General features: G+C 36.2%; 1 protein-coding gene across 2 annotated transcripts in view; it reads right to left on the bottom strand.

Annotated features, from left to right (window-relative positions):
* Window positions 1–565: 565 nt before the first annotated feature.
* LOC113228441 (testis-expressed protein 2) overlaps window positions 566–16,178 on the bottom strand; it is a 29,728-nt gene continuing 14,115 nt past the window's right edge. Inside the window, exons 8-20 of one of the 2 annotated variants that reach the window (XM_026461742.1) lie at window positions 13,408–13,650; window positions 12,995–13,065; window positions 12,006–12,202; window positions 9,759–9,880; window positions 8,847–9,018; window positions 7,862–7,984; window positions 5,811–5,972; window positions 4,847–5,036; window positions 4,539–4,633; window positions 3,375–3,493; window positions 2,342–2,435; window positions 1,707–1,846; window positions 566–1,119 (exon numbers count right to left, since the gene is read on the bottom strand). In XM_026461742.1, coding sequence (XP_026317527.1) covers window positions 930–1,119; window positions 1,707–1,846; window positions 2,342–2,435; window positions 3,375–3,493; window positions 4,539–4,633; window positions 4,847–5,036; window positions 5,811–5,972; window positions 7,862–7,984; window positions 8,847–9,018; window positions 9,759–9,880; window positions 12,006–12,202; window positions 12,995–13,065; window positions 13,408–13,650 — 1,918 coding nt within the window. In that variant the 3' untranslated portion in view covers window positions 566–929. The remainder of the gene's footprint in view (window positions 1,120–1,706; window positions 1,847–2,341; window positions 2,436–3,374; window positions 3,494–4,538; window positions 4,634–4,846; window positions 5,037–5,810; window positions 5,973–7,861; window positions 7,985–8,846; window positions 9,019–9,758; window positions 9,881–12,005; window positions 12,203–12,994; window positions 13,066–13,407; window positions 13,651–16,178) is intronic. The other variant, XM_026461743.1, reaches the window with a different exon arrangement.

Raw genomic sequence — 16,178 nt, 5'->3', positions numbered from 1 at the left:
TTTTCTATTATTTCAATACACACTTTTTTTGTATTTACAAATAGAAATTTAACATTTGAAAAGTAAATGTACATTTTACAAACATCTATTAAATGCTATTATTACGTACTACTATTTTTTAACATCTGTTTTTACGACTACTCAAATACTGTCCCGGTCATGTAAATAAATATAATAAAAAACTTTTTTGTAACTAAGTCATAGTGATCACTCAATGAATTTGTTTCATCTACAAGTTTGTTTAAAAAAAGGATCTAGTTTTGAAATTTTAGATTTGTAAACTGCTCTTAATTTCAGCCACTACGCATTTAAAACTGAACAGTATAAGTACGTATTGGCTACGATGTTATTCAGATCTCGAGATGCATCTCAAGCTTTCCTGTTAACCCGTCACGCGTACTAGAGCTGTGTTCATCCACCGCGTTTAAAAATTTGTGAAAAAATTCTAATTTTTTCTAAAATTTACTAATGTAAAATTTTTCATTTATAAAAAAATTATAAATTTATTTTTACATTTTTTTACCAAAATCATTAAGGACACCGTGGATTTTCAAGGACGCGTGGCGGGTTAGTCTATAATCATTGGCATTTTGTATGATACCATCTCAAGTGATCAAGATCGTACAAGTTCTATTATTACTATAACTGCAGGAAGATTTTATATAGTGCGTACATTTTTGACGATTAGGTGGTCGTTACTTTATTTGTTGGGGTTTTTAGGATGACATTATTTAATTCTCTACAACATGTATTTAATTTAAAATGTAGCTCTATAATAAGTTATTTCAACATTTGTAGTCGACCCAAAATCATTGGCCTTGTGTGTATTTTTCATTCTATTTCTATGGCGATTGTCAAATCAATGAAATTGTACACAAACACACAAAAAATAAACTACCATGATCACTGATAGCTCGATATAAAGTATCTTACTCAAATTCCATGGGAGTAGGGCTCATGATGTCGATTATAATGTCCTCCATGTTAGGCAGTACCAGAACTTTCTCGAATTCCTTAATAAGTCTCTGCTCGATCCAATTAGAAATGTGGGCGAAGCGTAAAGCGCGAGTGCCCACCGCTGGGCGTGCCTTCAGTACTAATTGAGGATTTGAACGGAACCTGACAACAAACGTTGACGTTTTAATGCTGGGCACAGAGTATTTTTTTAAACGCAACACATTCATAGCCCCGCACTAGGGAAACCCTGCGTCGCGGGTGCCACGGACACACACATAGACAACCACAAATTACACACAAACTCACGAGAGAAATAAATATAGGCCATACAAATATTTCTCCCGGAGCGGGAATCGAACCCAGGACCTCTGCGTGGCAGTCCAGCATGGTAACCGTTCGGCTACAGAGGCAGTTAAATTCTCTCGAATGAAAGAGACTAATTTGGAATCACGTATAGAAATACTTTCTCTTCTTAGACAAAGGTTTCAAACTTATAACTTCCATCTTAGGCGTCGGAGGTTAAAAACGAATTTACTCAGGTAATTTGATATTAATATAGAGACGACCCGAATGAAGTCCAATTGATTGATGTAGCAGAGAAATATTTGTATGCCCTTCATTTATTTCTCTCGTGAGTTTGGGTGTAATTTGTGGTTGTATCTATGTGTCCATGGCACCATCTAGGTTTTCCTAATGTGGGGCTATACTCAGCCGTGTCCGTTATTGTTATATTATTATTATTTACTCACCCAAACCAGAGGCGGTCATGAGGCGGCGGAGGCAAGTTGAGCACGATGCGGCCTTCCAGGCCTTGCACCTCGAGCTGTAGTTTGATGTCCGTGTTGGATAGCCCTTCCATCGCACGTTTCACGTACTTGTAATCTATGACCTGGGCATAAAATACACATTATCAAAGACTTACTCAACGCACTTGTGACACAATGTACCATTAATGCATTTTATTACAATTTATGCAATATTTATAAATTTATTTCTAGACAAAAAAGTACAACATAAAGAATTCAGTAATTTTTTTTATAATACCAAGTGACGGGACGAACAAGTCGTGCGCCTGGTGGTAAGCGACACGCTTACCCATAACAGTCGCAGTGCCACTTTGGTCTTTTAATCGCAAAGGTCTGAGGGGCACTGTCCCTGTGCCCGTCACTCTGAGACATAAGTTAATAACTCCCAAGTGCCTGTAACTTCACCAACACACCCTTACCCTACAAAACCGGAACACAGTAATGCTGTTATTACTGCTTGGCGGCAGAAATAGGTAAGGTGGCAGTATTTCCCTGGATGAACTCTTTCACAAGGAGCTCTACTGCTACTACCAACAGAGTGATATGTTTAAGTTTGTAAAGCATAGTATAATACATACCTGTTGAAAGTATTTATTCGAAGCTATTTTATCCACCATTCGCATAAATTTCTTCTTAGATGACGAAGTCGGACCTTCGCTACCCGACGTTACTCTGGAAAAAAAAAATTAGTATATTGGTGGTGAGAGGAAACTGCCTTACGAATGAGTAATAGAGTTGACATTTCGAGTGTAATCTTTATGTGAGTTTGAGTAAAAAAAAAATACAAAAAATAATGTAATTAGTAAGAGTACTAAAAAACCGATCTGAAAAGTCATTCATTCGTCGATTTCTTGCATGTATATTATCGTGTAATATACATATAAACAAAAATAGAGTCAAATTGAGAACCTCATTCTTTTTGGAAATCGGTTAAAAAACAACGTTGACACCTAACAATATACGAGCAAGTTTATGAACATAAATAAACCTTTTTGAGATGAAGGAATTACTAAGGAAAAATTATTTAATTTAACTAAAGGAAAAATTTAAGGAAAAACTGCTTATTTTTTTAAACGTCAAAACCTTGTAGCTTTTTTAAAAAGCGTATTTTTTTATACGCTTTTCACTTTAACGCTTTTTAGTTTCAAGCTTAAAAAATCGTTTAGGAAAACGTTTAATCGCCAGAGATTTACGTTAAAAAAGGTTGCAACGTTGTGTTGATAGCGAAAAGCAAGAGTGGACCAATAGAGCTTTTAAGATAAGCAAGTTTATTTGTAAAACACGAGTTTTATTTTTATTTTTAAAATTATTGTTCACATTAACGAATTAATTTGTTAAGGAAACATAAATGGTGGGACTTGAAACTTAGGCACGTTGTAAAAAATGAAATTGTTGAGTATAGAATTGACTAAAGTTTACGCTAAAATAAAAAGCGTGTTAAAATGCTTATTTTAAAAAGCAAATTTTTTTAAGTGCTCTCGTTTAAACGCTCACCTCTAATCGGTACAGTACACAGGACGTTGGATTCCCGGTATTACAGGGAATTTCCTAGTTTAAGACCAGGCAATTGGTGTGGTTGTTTGGTATATTATTATTAATATTAGTACTCACGTAGATTCGGATACAAAGTTCACGTCGGAGTCGACAGGGCGTATTGGTAGGTCGTCGTTGTCATCGCTCGACTCTGCCGAGTCTTCCATCTCGGAGTCGTAAATCGCGGGCTTGCGTTTCTGTCAATTTAATTATATATAAGTTTAAGCTATAGACAGCTAGAAACGATGTTCGGAGAGGTCCAGGATAGAGTTAGTAACCGTTATATGGATTACGTTATTTTTATATACAATATCAAGTGACGGGACGGACAAGTCGTGCACTTGATGGTAAGCTACACGCCTGTCCTTAGCAGTTGCAGTGCCACTCAGAGCACTTTTTATTAATGCTTGGCGGCACAAATAGGTAAGGTGGCAGTACTTCCCTGGACGAACTCTTTCACAAGGCGCTCTACTGCTGCTACTTCAAAAACAAGTAACGCCGCGAAGATTTTATACAGGTTCAGGTGAGATAAGGGGAATACCGAGGGAAGAGGGACTTGAAGCTTTAACTCATAATGTAAAGAGTTTAGCCATATAGTCTCCCAGTCGATAAAACAGAGAAGTAAATTAGTAACGATTTTAAAGAGATGTTGCTACGATGCTCCAAATCCAAAAGTCGAAAAAAAAAATTTTAAAATTGTGAAATCTTGAGAAGACAAGGTATACATTACCTTTATAACAAGTACGAAGACTTTTTCTTTTATACCATCTTTTGGGGGAAGATAAACGTTACGTTTTCGGCAAACACATCGTAAGTATTGAATTTAGCGTAATGGTTGTTAAAAGATGTAAAGGTGATAAATAAAGACACGTCTAGTGTACTTCAAAATTCTTACAACACTATATTTCTTCTAGATACAGCTCAAAACATTTGAGTTCTTAGGTTTTCGCGATTGTTACACATAGGAAATGAAACTATTTTTCCGGATTAAAATCGCGTATATTTGTTTTTTCAAACAAACCGTGACCATGGGACCTGTAAAGGGCCCGAAACGTCGGTTTGTTTGAAAAAACAAATATACGCGATTTAAATCCGGAAAAATAGTTTCATTTCAAAACATTTGATTGAAAATAGTATGTGCCTCTTACCCTACCTGATTCAATTACAATCAGAGAAATAAGGAAATGGTCACGTGCGGTCACTTATATTTTTCACCTTATAGTTCAATACTAATGTACTTACTCTAAGTACATTTCTCTCGGTCATTAGTCCCGTGACTGAGTTGTCAGGATCTAAAAGTGATTCAGCCGTCAGCAACTGTTCTTCTAACGATGAATCTGAAAGAAATTTTGTAAATATATACACACATACACAATGAGAGACAAAATGTGCACGCAACGCGTTTCGGTTAGAAAATTAAATATTTTACTCTAACTAACTATTATACAGAATGTGCTGATTGTACAAGTTCTCACGCACAGTGACATTTTTTATTAACAATATTGATGCTTAAAAAAATATTGTAATTTTATTTTATCAAAGATACTAACTTCTCTCCTTAAGTTTCATAAGATTGATCTGAGTAAGAATAGTGATGTACGCGCCGCCGTCGTACCGTACGTCAGCGTCGAGCCACACGCCGCGTTCGTCCCACGACGGCAGGGACACACGCTCCACTAGTGGGCACGCTCCAGCCAACGACATCTCCGTTACCATAAGCGGTGACATAAATGACGGTAACTGAAAATATTTATTTGTCAAACATGCTCGGAAATGTTTGCAGTACTTTAAAAAAAGAACTCACAAAGTTTTTCACTTATGGAGCGCTCAATTCTTTGTCAGTCTTGACCGGCAAAATAAGTGTGTATATCCATTTATGTCAAATGGTCTCAACATTTATTCATGTCAAACTGTCATCCTGTCCACTGCTCACTAGCATCCGTAATTGCGAGAATTAAAAAATACTATCTATGGCATTACTTATTTCACGTTTAATTATGGCGCACGAATATACCAGCATCACATGTTAAAACCGCGGTAAAATAAACGAAAGGACTTTGGAAGTCTTTTTTGTTTATTTAATTTTTTTTGTACATATCCACGAAAATGAGAAAAATACAAATAGAAGTAAACAAAGTCGCATAGTTGGGAACTCTAGATAGTATGTTTTATTAAGTTTAAAAGACTGAATGGATGGCAGGTAGCGCAGGGGAGGGGGATATTATTCCATATATAATTTCCTCGCAATGATGGAGAAAAGCACTATATATACCTCGGCGGGAACGGGGATTGCCTAACTCGTCTAATACTAACAACAACTTGGCCTTGTAACTCATACTCCTCCAGCAATCCTCTACTGCCCGGTCTCTGTAATAATGTAACAAACCGGTGGCCAAATCCAAAATTTAGTTTTTTCTTTATAAAAATTTTCCGATGGTGCGGCTACAATAAACTTGTAAAAGGGCTTAATTTCACCCCTCAATTAAAAGAATACGACAAACCCAGTAGACTCACCTTTAAGGTATGCAGTTTTTTCTGTACACGTTTCTGCAGAGCCGCAATGAGCGTTTGGTTGCGCAATACGTCGTACACTACGCGCGCCATTATTGTGTTCAGCCACGTCACCTCTGCAGGCAGCATACGACATTCACACGGTGTTGGCGGTACCTTTAGATGCTGTTGCCAAATAATAAAAATAAACCTTCTCATTATAACCTTTCGCATTTGTCCACGAGAACAAACTTTATTCGTAAATTTACAGACGACGTCAACATTTAATGTGAACGCGAAGTTGGTTTTTTTTAATTATTCATTTATTAAGTATTATATATATGGTAAATTAAACTAAATCACATTAAAACGTGAAATTTTAATTATTATTATTTTAAAGGTGACTTCATTTTCTGCACTTTTTGTCTTGCGGATTTTTCGCACGTGTGCGTATCGATTTACTCTAAGGTTTTCATTCTCCATTTTTGTTTACTTTTCGTATAAACGAAACAGCAGACGCAAATTTGTATGGCAAACCGAAAATCCTAAAGAGGCCTCATGCCAATGTCAATGTCACATAGAGATTGAGAACAGTGTGACCATTTGTGGCAGATTTCTGCCTGTTGGGCAGGTTTAATTTTTATTCATAAGATATAGCCAGGTACGCGACGCAAAATCTATATGTATAGGCGAAAGGTCGCAACTACATATTCGCTGAATAATTGAAATAATGAAAGAAACAACACTATTCCCTATATTAATTCTATAGCAAGTTTATATTTAAAAAGATCTATACTCACTACTATATATAGTTACTACGACGATGAACTCGATATAAAGTCACCTTATTATAGATATGTAACTTGTAAATTATATAACATCTCATGTATCCATATGCGTTTGTTGGTCAACGCACTTGCATTCGCAGCGGCAGCATGAGCCCCGTGTGAAGCGTGTGACCGCTGACAGGATTATTATTTTACGTATTAATTAGAACCCATTTTTCGGCCCAAGCTTACTAAGTTCCGACGAAGTCTAAATTCCTTTAATTAAAAATCTATTGTAGAAATTGAATATAAATATTATCGATATATTTTATCGTTGTTACTTCACCACTGCGGTCACCATTCATATTACAATAATAATGTCTATTGTATAAAAAAACAATACAGAATGAAAATAAAATGATCCGCGATAATAAATACTCTATGCAACAGGTTTATAGGGAAAGAACGCACCGCGTCAGCACGTTCTAGTACTGCGTTTTTACTATAAGTGGGTTTAATATAGTGTATCGTAAGGACATTTGATATTAAGTATGACCTAACCCTTACACCACCATTTCTATGTAACAATATAAACAAAAGACGAACATCTTTGGACCTCCTCTTGGCTTTACTCATCCTCCGCGGGGTGGGCTCTATTTGACAGGTCACACCGACGTCCGATTTCGTTTTACACGTCATATCATGGGTCTGTAGTAAATTATTGTTAAACGAGGACAATATACACTATAGTACTCTATCTACAATCCTAGATACAGTGTTAGCACTATAAACAGTAAGATGCGAAGCACAAGTTCAAAGATTTAATACGATATTGGATACATTCATATGGCCAACATTATATCTATGACAAGTTTAAAAGCACTCTGTATGCCATTTTTCACCCTATACAAAATATCATTGATAATAAAATACAACCTACGTTATCTATGGATTTTTTGGGTCAATGTCAAAATAACAAATAAAGATCTAACTCTTGGAAACATACCAAAAATATCACAAAATCGATATATAAAAGTTAACTGTTGTTATTGTTAATTTAACTGCCTCTGTGACCGAGTGGTTACCATGCTGGACAGCCACGCAGAGGTCCCGGGTCGACTCCCGGGCCGGGAGAAATATTTGTATGGCCTACATTTAGTTCTCAAGTGAGTTTATGAGTAATTTGTGGTCGTTAAAAGAAGAATTTTAAAAATGTTCAGATGTTTTTGTTAAGTGCGAGTGCCAAAATAATTTTGGCACTATTTAAACCAAAGTTTAAAAATTTCCAATGTGAAAAAATGTTTATACCTGAATAATTTTGAGCAAGTAAGGCCAGAAACTTTTCTCATGCGATTCGATAGTGGCCGTAATAGGTTTCGCTGATGTAGTAAGTGATAGTCCTTCTGTAGATATATCGGGTAATTTCGGGGTCTGAAACCAAGAACATGATTTGCTTAGAGGAAAATAAGGTCTTAAACAGGAAGAAAGGCGCTTATACAAGTAATTAATTATTAGTGATACAAACTATATATAAAAAATATTCAAAAAATGTTTTTGAATTTGAAATATCCTTCGATCTGAGTGGATCTTTGTGTTCTGAGTGGAAAAAAACGTTGAAAAGCTTTACACAATCAACTCGTAAATAAAACTATTCATTGCTCCATTCATTCATTCGCATGAATGAAATTCACGAGTTTTGGAAATACGAAGTAATACATGAATTTTCTATTGGTGAAACAATTGTATCACTACTATGAGTTTACAGAGACAGATGTCGCTAGCGATGGTATAAAACTTTTGTATACAAAATGTTACTTCTTCTAATGACCGTTACGGACGCTGTACAGTTTTCCATAAAAAATTGCTAAAAATTACAACCGTCACTGTAAACTCAATGAGGCAGTGATCCTAACTGATTCGATAATAATGGAACAAATTCGAAACGTTTAAATTATGATAATAATAATAATTGTATATTTCTAGAAATAAGTAAACGCTAAATAAACATTGTGTGATTATTGATACAAACATCGAAGAATACAAAGTTCTGGCTGTGACCAGTGACTGTTGCCACACCGGGGCTACCGTTCTTACCAACTGAGCTATATATCGAGACATCAGGTCCTACAAATATCTCTAAGCGTACATGGCTTTTTGCCGTAGCGCCCACTTGTGAGAAACCTATGAAGGTGTTTCCTTCACTCAGTCAGTATCAATTAAATAATATATATATTTATTTATTATTTTATTCGTGATAAAGTGAGGAATTGTCTATGTTTCATTAAACGCTCACCGTACTCTTGCCGAAAGCGACAGTCTCCTTCTCAGAAAGTTTGTAGATGGCCATTTCGATCCCCTCCTTGTGGTCGTGCGAAACGTCGGTGGAAGACTTGTCCTCTGCTGCTGACGTCTCAGGCGATGATGGAATTCGTGCTTCTTCTATAGCCGAGGATATTCTGCGGAACCTGTTAGCAAAGTTGCCATTCATGAGCGCTCGTCGTTTATTCAAGTACCATAACAAGCGGTCAAGGGGTGCCTTTTCGAACCATGCTCAATTTAGTGATGTAAAAGTCAAAGTTAAATAATCTTTATTTCATATGTAAGAAAATTACACTTCAAATCGTCATATTGATTAAACTCTACTGCTCATTCGTAAGGCAGATTCCCCTGAGAAGAATGAGCAAGAAACTCTAGGGGTCGCTCTTTGTAAATATACATTTGAATACATTTATCATTACAATATTTAAACATCTTAGATCGCGAATACCTGAAAGAGCTAAACGGGTCAGTATCACGGATTTTTGTCATCCAAGTATATTTCGCATTTACATCCAAGTTATTCAGAACACAGTTACCGAATGAAAATTACTAAACGTCCTATTGTTTACAAAGCAAGAATGTAATATGGAAATTTCTTGTTATTTTAAATAAAGTCTGGATTTAGTTCTATTTTATTAATTTATTTTAATGCAAGACTAATGCATTCCTATATTTTAAGCCTTTGAAGTCTTAAAAATGTATATAAAAAGCTTTTCATTTTCTTTTTCTTATAATGATGAATGAATAAAGAGTTCTGAATCGGGGTCGTGCACCAATTTAAAAATGTTTTTCCAAATTGGTCGTACCACGAACCGAATCCGGGATCGGACCCGAACCTTTGGGCCACCGAGGTTGTCTATTGCAATAAACAAGATGTGTAACTTACCATTCGTGTTTGTCTCGACCGGTTCGCGAAAAAAGGTACAAGATACCGTGCTTGTCCTTGGATTCTCTAATGTGTATGCTCCATTCGCCATCTGTTACATTATCCGCACCTGTTTCCAGTTCCTACGGTAAAAGATATTATAAATTACAATAATAGGAGATGAAACAATTTATTCGGGTCTAAATTTTTTTTTAAATAAGTGCGCATTTGACATCCATCTCACCTGGTGGACAGTGACGATGATCGCACATTATTTGGTTTTTCAACATACCAACGTTTCGGCCCCTTTATAAATATACAGCTCCCGTGACCATAGGACCTGTAAAGGGCCTGAAACGTTGAATTGTTTGAAAAAAAAATGCGAGATTTAGATCCGAAAAACTAGTTTTATTTGCTACGTGTAACAATCACGAAAACCTAAGAACTCGTAAATTACAATAATATTGTTTTTTTATACGTCACAGGCAGATTGACTTCATTCCATCTAAGTTAAACGAAAATTGAAATCCAAACGTGAAGGACCTTCACCCTGCATGCCTCGTTTTAAGGGCTACGATATCATAAGAAGAAGGGAAACACATGCTGAAAGGGAGTTCCAATTGTTCGTTGTGCGACAGAGAAAGGTGTCATCAATCTTTTTAGTTAGCGGTAGAACACGGCAAATTGTAAACCGTCGGACACTGAGAACAGCACGCGGGCTTCTGAGGAGGAAAGTTCCCATACTAATTACAGCTCGTTTTGCTTAGGTCGAACGGCAGGAATACTGGCTATATTTGAGAATTAATTTTTTTACAAACGAAATTTAAAAATATTTGAGAAATGTATATCATGAGTAGCATACGTGTTCTATTTAGTTCAGTTGATATTAAAAAAAAATCATTGGTATATATAAAGTACCTGTTGAATACAGCGTTTTTCTTGTAACATTTCAAGGTAAGTTTGTGTTTTTTTCTTGTATCGTGAAAATTTTTAGGAATCGTATTTCCACACCGTATAGTAATCAGTGTATATACTCAATTTTGCTAAATATTTATTCCCAAGCGATTGATTCATTCATTTCACTGCTACGCGAAATCAACCAAATCCATTTGAGGTTGTAAAGACACTTAAATAATTCTTCACAGCTCACGCCATGGTACATTCGATATAAGACGCTAAGCGATGCAACATCTTTACGTCGTTACAGAAGTTCGAGGAGAGATGAATTTATCATCAAATTACAATTATTATTATTTTAAAAATTTACTTAGTTTACTTTTTATTTCTCCACTGATATATAATTTATTCTTATTCTAAATCATATAATATCTTATTCGAACTGAAGCGAGTGGAGGAAGTGAAAGAGGCATGTCAGGAGCGTAGCGGGTAGTGCTATAGAGCTGAAGATAGAGACTCTAGATTCTCTGTTTACCAAATGCCACCTTTGGGATGGCTCTGCCATATATCAACTGGCCACTTTAGATTCAATTGACAATCGTTCCAAGAGGTTTATAGGTGATTCGAAGCTGCAAAGCCTTAAACACCGCCGTAAAGTTGCCTGCTTATCGGTATTTTACAGGATGTATCATGGAGAGCGATGGAATTACACGATTTATTTCCGCCTTCCCCTTTCCATCACCGGGGGACTAGGCGTAGGCTTGGGTTCCACCCCTATGTTGTGGACATTTCAAAGATTCGCACGAAGCGTTACGCTTCCACATTTATATGGCAAACGGCTATGGAGTGGAATTCCCTGTCTGCAGACTTGTTCCCTAAACGTTATATCTTGGGCCTTTTCAAGGCGAGGGTGAATAGGCATTATTTAGGTGTGCATGCTCCATAGTCGAAATCATCGTCACTTTCCATCAGGTGAGATGGAGGTCAAATGCGCACTTATATTTTATAAAAAAGTCACATAAAAGGCATCTTGTATGCAAATATTGAATGTGAAGAAAATTGTCACTGTAATCTCACTACACAGGTACGGAACACCCTGACCAAAGTTTACATCGAACCCAGGACCTCCTCAGCAAACACCTATATTGCTAACCACTAGGCATTTGAGGTCGCCAAATATTATTATTAAGATTTATATCTTACACTTTTCTCTGTTTCGTATTTGCTGTTCTGTCGTTTGTGTGAGAGTCGATAGATGTTCTTATAATTTATATGTAAGTGTAAAGAAAAAAAAAATTGAAAAAAAAAAAAAATTGAAAAAAAAAAGAAATACAAAAAGAATACACCAGAAAGGTTAGTAATAAGCCTTACAGTCTCTTCAAGAAACTCCTTAATCCTAGAGAGCTCTGTGTCGTCCAAGTCTTCATCATCGTTGGTACTGGTGAGTGACTTCCGATGGTCAACCTCCGTGTCTACGAATTCCGTGCTACGTGCGCAACTCGGATCCGGGAATGCAGAATGACTTTCTTGTGGCTCGGTGCTTGTTGATACGTTGTCTGTTTTCTTATCTGAAAATTATTTTTTCACCCGCCGTTTTTTTATGTGAAATAAAACCACAATGTTACCTGTGCCAGAGAAAAAAAAACTCCAATTCGAGTATGGCAAGGCATAAAAAGTAATGTTAATTATTTGAATGTCTATTTAAGGCATAACTGGTATTTTTCAATAAATAGAGCAATATTTTCCTTACAATATTATAATAACAAAAAATCAGCTTTAAAGTTATTAATATGTTAAAAGGAAGTTTTGAGTATTTTTAATCACTGACCTAAAGACGGTAACGGTACAACGGTTTTGTGCGTGCAGGATGAGGAAGTCTAGAAGAAGATTCCCAGTAGGACCAAATTTGGAAATAAACTTTTTTGCCGTCCGCTAAAACGGGGCGAAGTGACAAAATATTTTTTTGAGATATCATAAAAAACCATAACTCAGTTTTAGAATATTGAAATTGTTTAGTGATATTTCAGCTACGCATCGTTAGGGTAAGTTCCGATAATAACTGTTTATAAAAGAGTATTTTGTACTCTATTTTTTGCTATTTAAAACGGTTATTTGACCATTTGTCACTTAGCCGCATTTTAGTTAGTGGACGGCAGTTTTCTAAATTTGGTTCTGGCCTGGTTGTTTCGAAAAGTACCCCAGAGGGAATTTCGTTGCCCTGGTACACATAGTATAGGGAATTCCCTTCTTTTGAGACCAGGCAATTGGTAAAATTATCTGGCACATTATTATTATTATAAATCACAATCCCAATCTTTCATGTAGCTATAAAAATTAATTTCTCTTAATTTTTTACATACCTCTATGCATTTTTCTAACTATTCTATGCCTAAGGCCTTCTTTTCCTACTTCTCCTTCGGAATGTGAGATACTGAAACAAAAGTGTTACTGAAATAACAAGGAAGTTGTATATATTTTAATTTTTTATTGAATTGATATTAAATTTTTTTTGTGAAATTATTCCACTAGTTTGTTATAATTATTAATACAAAGATCGATCACTCAGAAAAAATTCCTTCGATCCTGTGGCTTAGTTGGTGTAGCGTCTGCCACGGTAAGCTAGAAGACGTTGGTTCGAATCCGGCCGGATCGAAGGAATTTTTTCTGAGTGTTCGATCGTTGTATTAATAATTATAACAAGTTATATATATGTTATTATAATAAACTAGTCATATTAGTAATTATGATATACATTAATTATTGTTGTACCAACCTTCCTTCCTTTTCCAAAGCACCTCTTTTATCTCTTCTTCTCCATACAAACTTCCTCTTTTTCTCTGGACTGGTATTAGTTTCAGTGCTCTCGACATCGTGAGAAGATTCTGCCTGCTTCTTCTTTTCGTCTGATCGATTTAAGTCGCTTTTTCTCTCTGAAGGCGCAGTCTCTTTTTCCAACACCTGGATCTTTTCATTCTCGTTTAAAATTATGCAAATAGGGTACTTTTTACTCCAGTGCCTGAAACGTTAGGACAAAAATGCATATCAAATAATATTGTTTTTTAGCATTTATCAGCAGTAGAACTCTGTGTGAAAGAGTTCGACCAGGAAAGCACTGCCAACCAACCTATTTCTGTAGTAATGTGAGCATTACCGCGTTCGGGATCTGAAGTGTAGGGATGCTGGTGAAATTATTCCATATTATCCATATTATATTACAAAGGCACACGGGATATTGGACTTTTCAACTTTGTTTCCGGGCGACGGGTGCAGTGTCTGTGTATCAGAGGTCTTTGCAATTTAAAGCTCTGAGTGGCACTTCAACTGTTCGTCCTGTTACATTTATCATAAAAAAATACAGTCAAGAGCACGTCAAGCTTGACACTTTGTACTTTGGACCGTTCTTATCGCAAGCGGCATAGAGTTGGATTTTAGTCTTAAGTGTCAAGCTTGACGTGCATTTGACGCTGTACCTTCCAGATCTTTCAAATGATGGGTGTAACGTTAACAAACAAGGGAATGAAAAACATATTTGATGTGATGTGTTTTTTTCAGTTGCGCACTGATAGGCAGTGGGCGACTAATTTTCATAAGACCGATCTCTCTGTCTCTTTTCAATATTTGAGGTCTTCAAAAAATTTTGTATACACATTGAGCTTCTCATGCCAAACGGCATAGAGTATAAATCTCTAGACTCTGTATGTTCTTCGAATTTATGTGATAGACAAAGTTTATTTTCGTGAGGCAGAACTGCAGTACCAATTATTTGAGATCTGCATATCGTCGGCTAAATTGCTAAATTATTAAAACCTGGTAACCTCCATTAATGTGAACTTTTTAATAGGCACAAAAAACAGACTTACTAGAAATAATTATAAGACATTCTACGATTATAACTTTATATTATAATGAAAAAATAATCTACAATTAGCTTTAACTGTCCGATATTGCGCTTTAAAAGAAAAAAAGGGATGTCATGTTACGAGGTTTTCAAATTTAGCCGACGATATCGTAGTTTAAGAGTGAAAGTCTCGCAAATTCCTCTCATGATCGTTTTAGCCGAAAAACGTCCACTGCAAGAACATAGGGTTCCTAAAGGATCGCCTTAGCAATAGCCGAGCGCTGATCTTGCGTTGCTTGCACCTAGCAGATTTCAGCAACCTTTACCTGGTCACCTGGTTCCACCTTGTGGGTAAATGTAAGTCCAATATTTATGTAAGTTTTTTACGTGTTTTTGAAGTGTTAGCGGCGGACCCTTAGAGGGGAAACGTAACGTAACAGTGAATGAAAACTGCATGTCGAAGACGGTTCTCAACCCTTGGAAAACTTGTCTCCAATCCGCGTTGAGAGTGTAACAGTTTAACGATGACTATGATGACGTTATTTGGAAAACTATATCTTGCACCTCGTGCAATAGCGTTCTGTAGGGTGCTGGTGAAATTACAGGCACATGGGACTTGTCAACTTATGTCTCAGGGTGACGGGCGCAGTGGTAGTGCCCCTCAGATCTTTGCAATTTAAAGCTCTGATTGGTACTGTAACTGTCATGGACAGACGTGTAGCTTACCATTAGGCGCACGACTTATTCGTCCCTTCACTTAATGTTATTAAAAGAGAGTCATTTTCACTTTTACTACATGGACATGAAGCATTTTCTAAACATTACGTGTCGATAAGTAGTGTGATGATATTGAGGCGCCATATACAGAGGATTCCTGGTTTCAATCGATCCTCACGATAATCGCATCCATCCTTTGCTTCTTTGGCGTTTAAGATAATCGTACACTATTACATGTACATAAACGTACACTATCGATTCGCTGTTTCGATCAGGTTCGGGCCGTGCAGCAAATCATTCCTATTATATAGCCCGTAAGCACGTAACCACCAACACATACATACATAAGTTATAATTATAAATAATGGTTTAGACTCCGAGTAACGATTGATTAGATACGAACATATTAAACTTGATAAGTTCCAGAGATAACCGTGTACTGTGTAAATACGTTATTGATTTTTATTCACAAGCATGAGTAATGTTGTAGGCAGTTCAAAGATTATTGATAGGTATTTTGTCACCACTTTAACTTATAATTTGACAAATTCAAATGACCCTATTGAGTGGGCAAAATGACCCAGTGAGTGGGCAAAATGATCCGGTGTGGCAATAGACGTTGTTTCTTCCGAGTCCAGACAGATTGAAGAAATTTCTCTTTGTGTTGTTCGATCTTTGTATCAATAATAATAACTACTTCAAATGAGTTCGATAAACGCCTAAGCTTCGAGTTATCATTTACTGAGTACAGAATAAAGAAAGGCTTGACATTGCCATATCTTCAAGGGATTCCCGATTTCAATGATATGCCAATTTTGTATCTGCTGTGGCACTGTTGTGAGAATTTTGGTTGGTTTTGTGGTCAAACTAATTAAAACAACATTTGGATATATGTTTTTTTCACTATAACCCAAATTCTTCCGTGGTTGATATAGAATACTATTATCATTATTGTTTTAATAAAATGCGGTTTTGATGACAATATCGAA

Source organism: Hyposmocoma kahamanoa, unplaced genomic scaffold (assembly GCF_003589595.1).
Source record: "Hyposmocoma kahamanoa isolate Upper Pololo Valley unplaced genomic scaffold, ASM358959v1 232, whole genome shotgun sequence".
Classification (NCBI taxonomy): domain Eukaryota; kingdom Metazoa; phylum Arthropoda; class Insecta; order Lepidoptera; family Cosmopterigidae; genus Hyposmocoma; species Hyposmocoma kahamanoa.
Note: the sequence above shows the minus strand (reverse complement) of the source record. Positions and strands in the feature narration are given on the sequence as shown.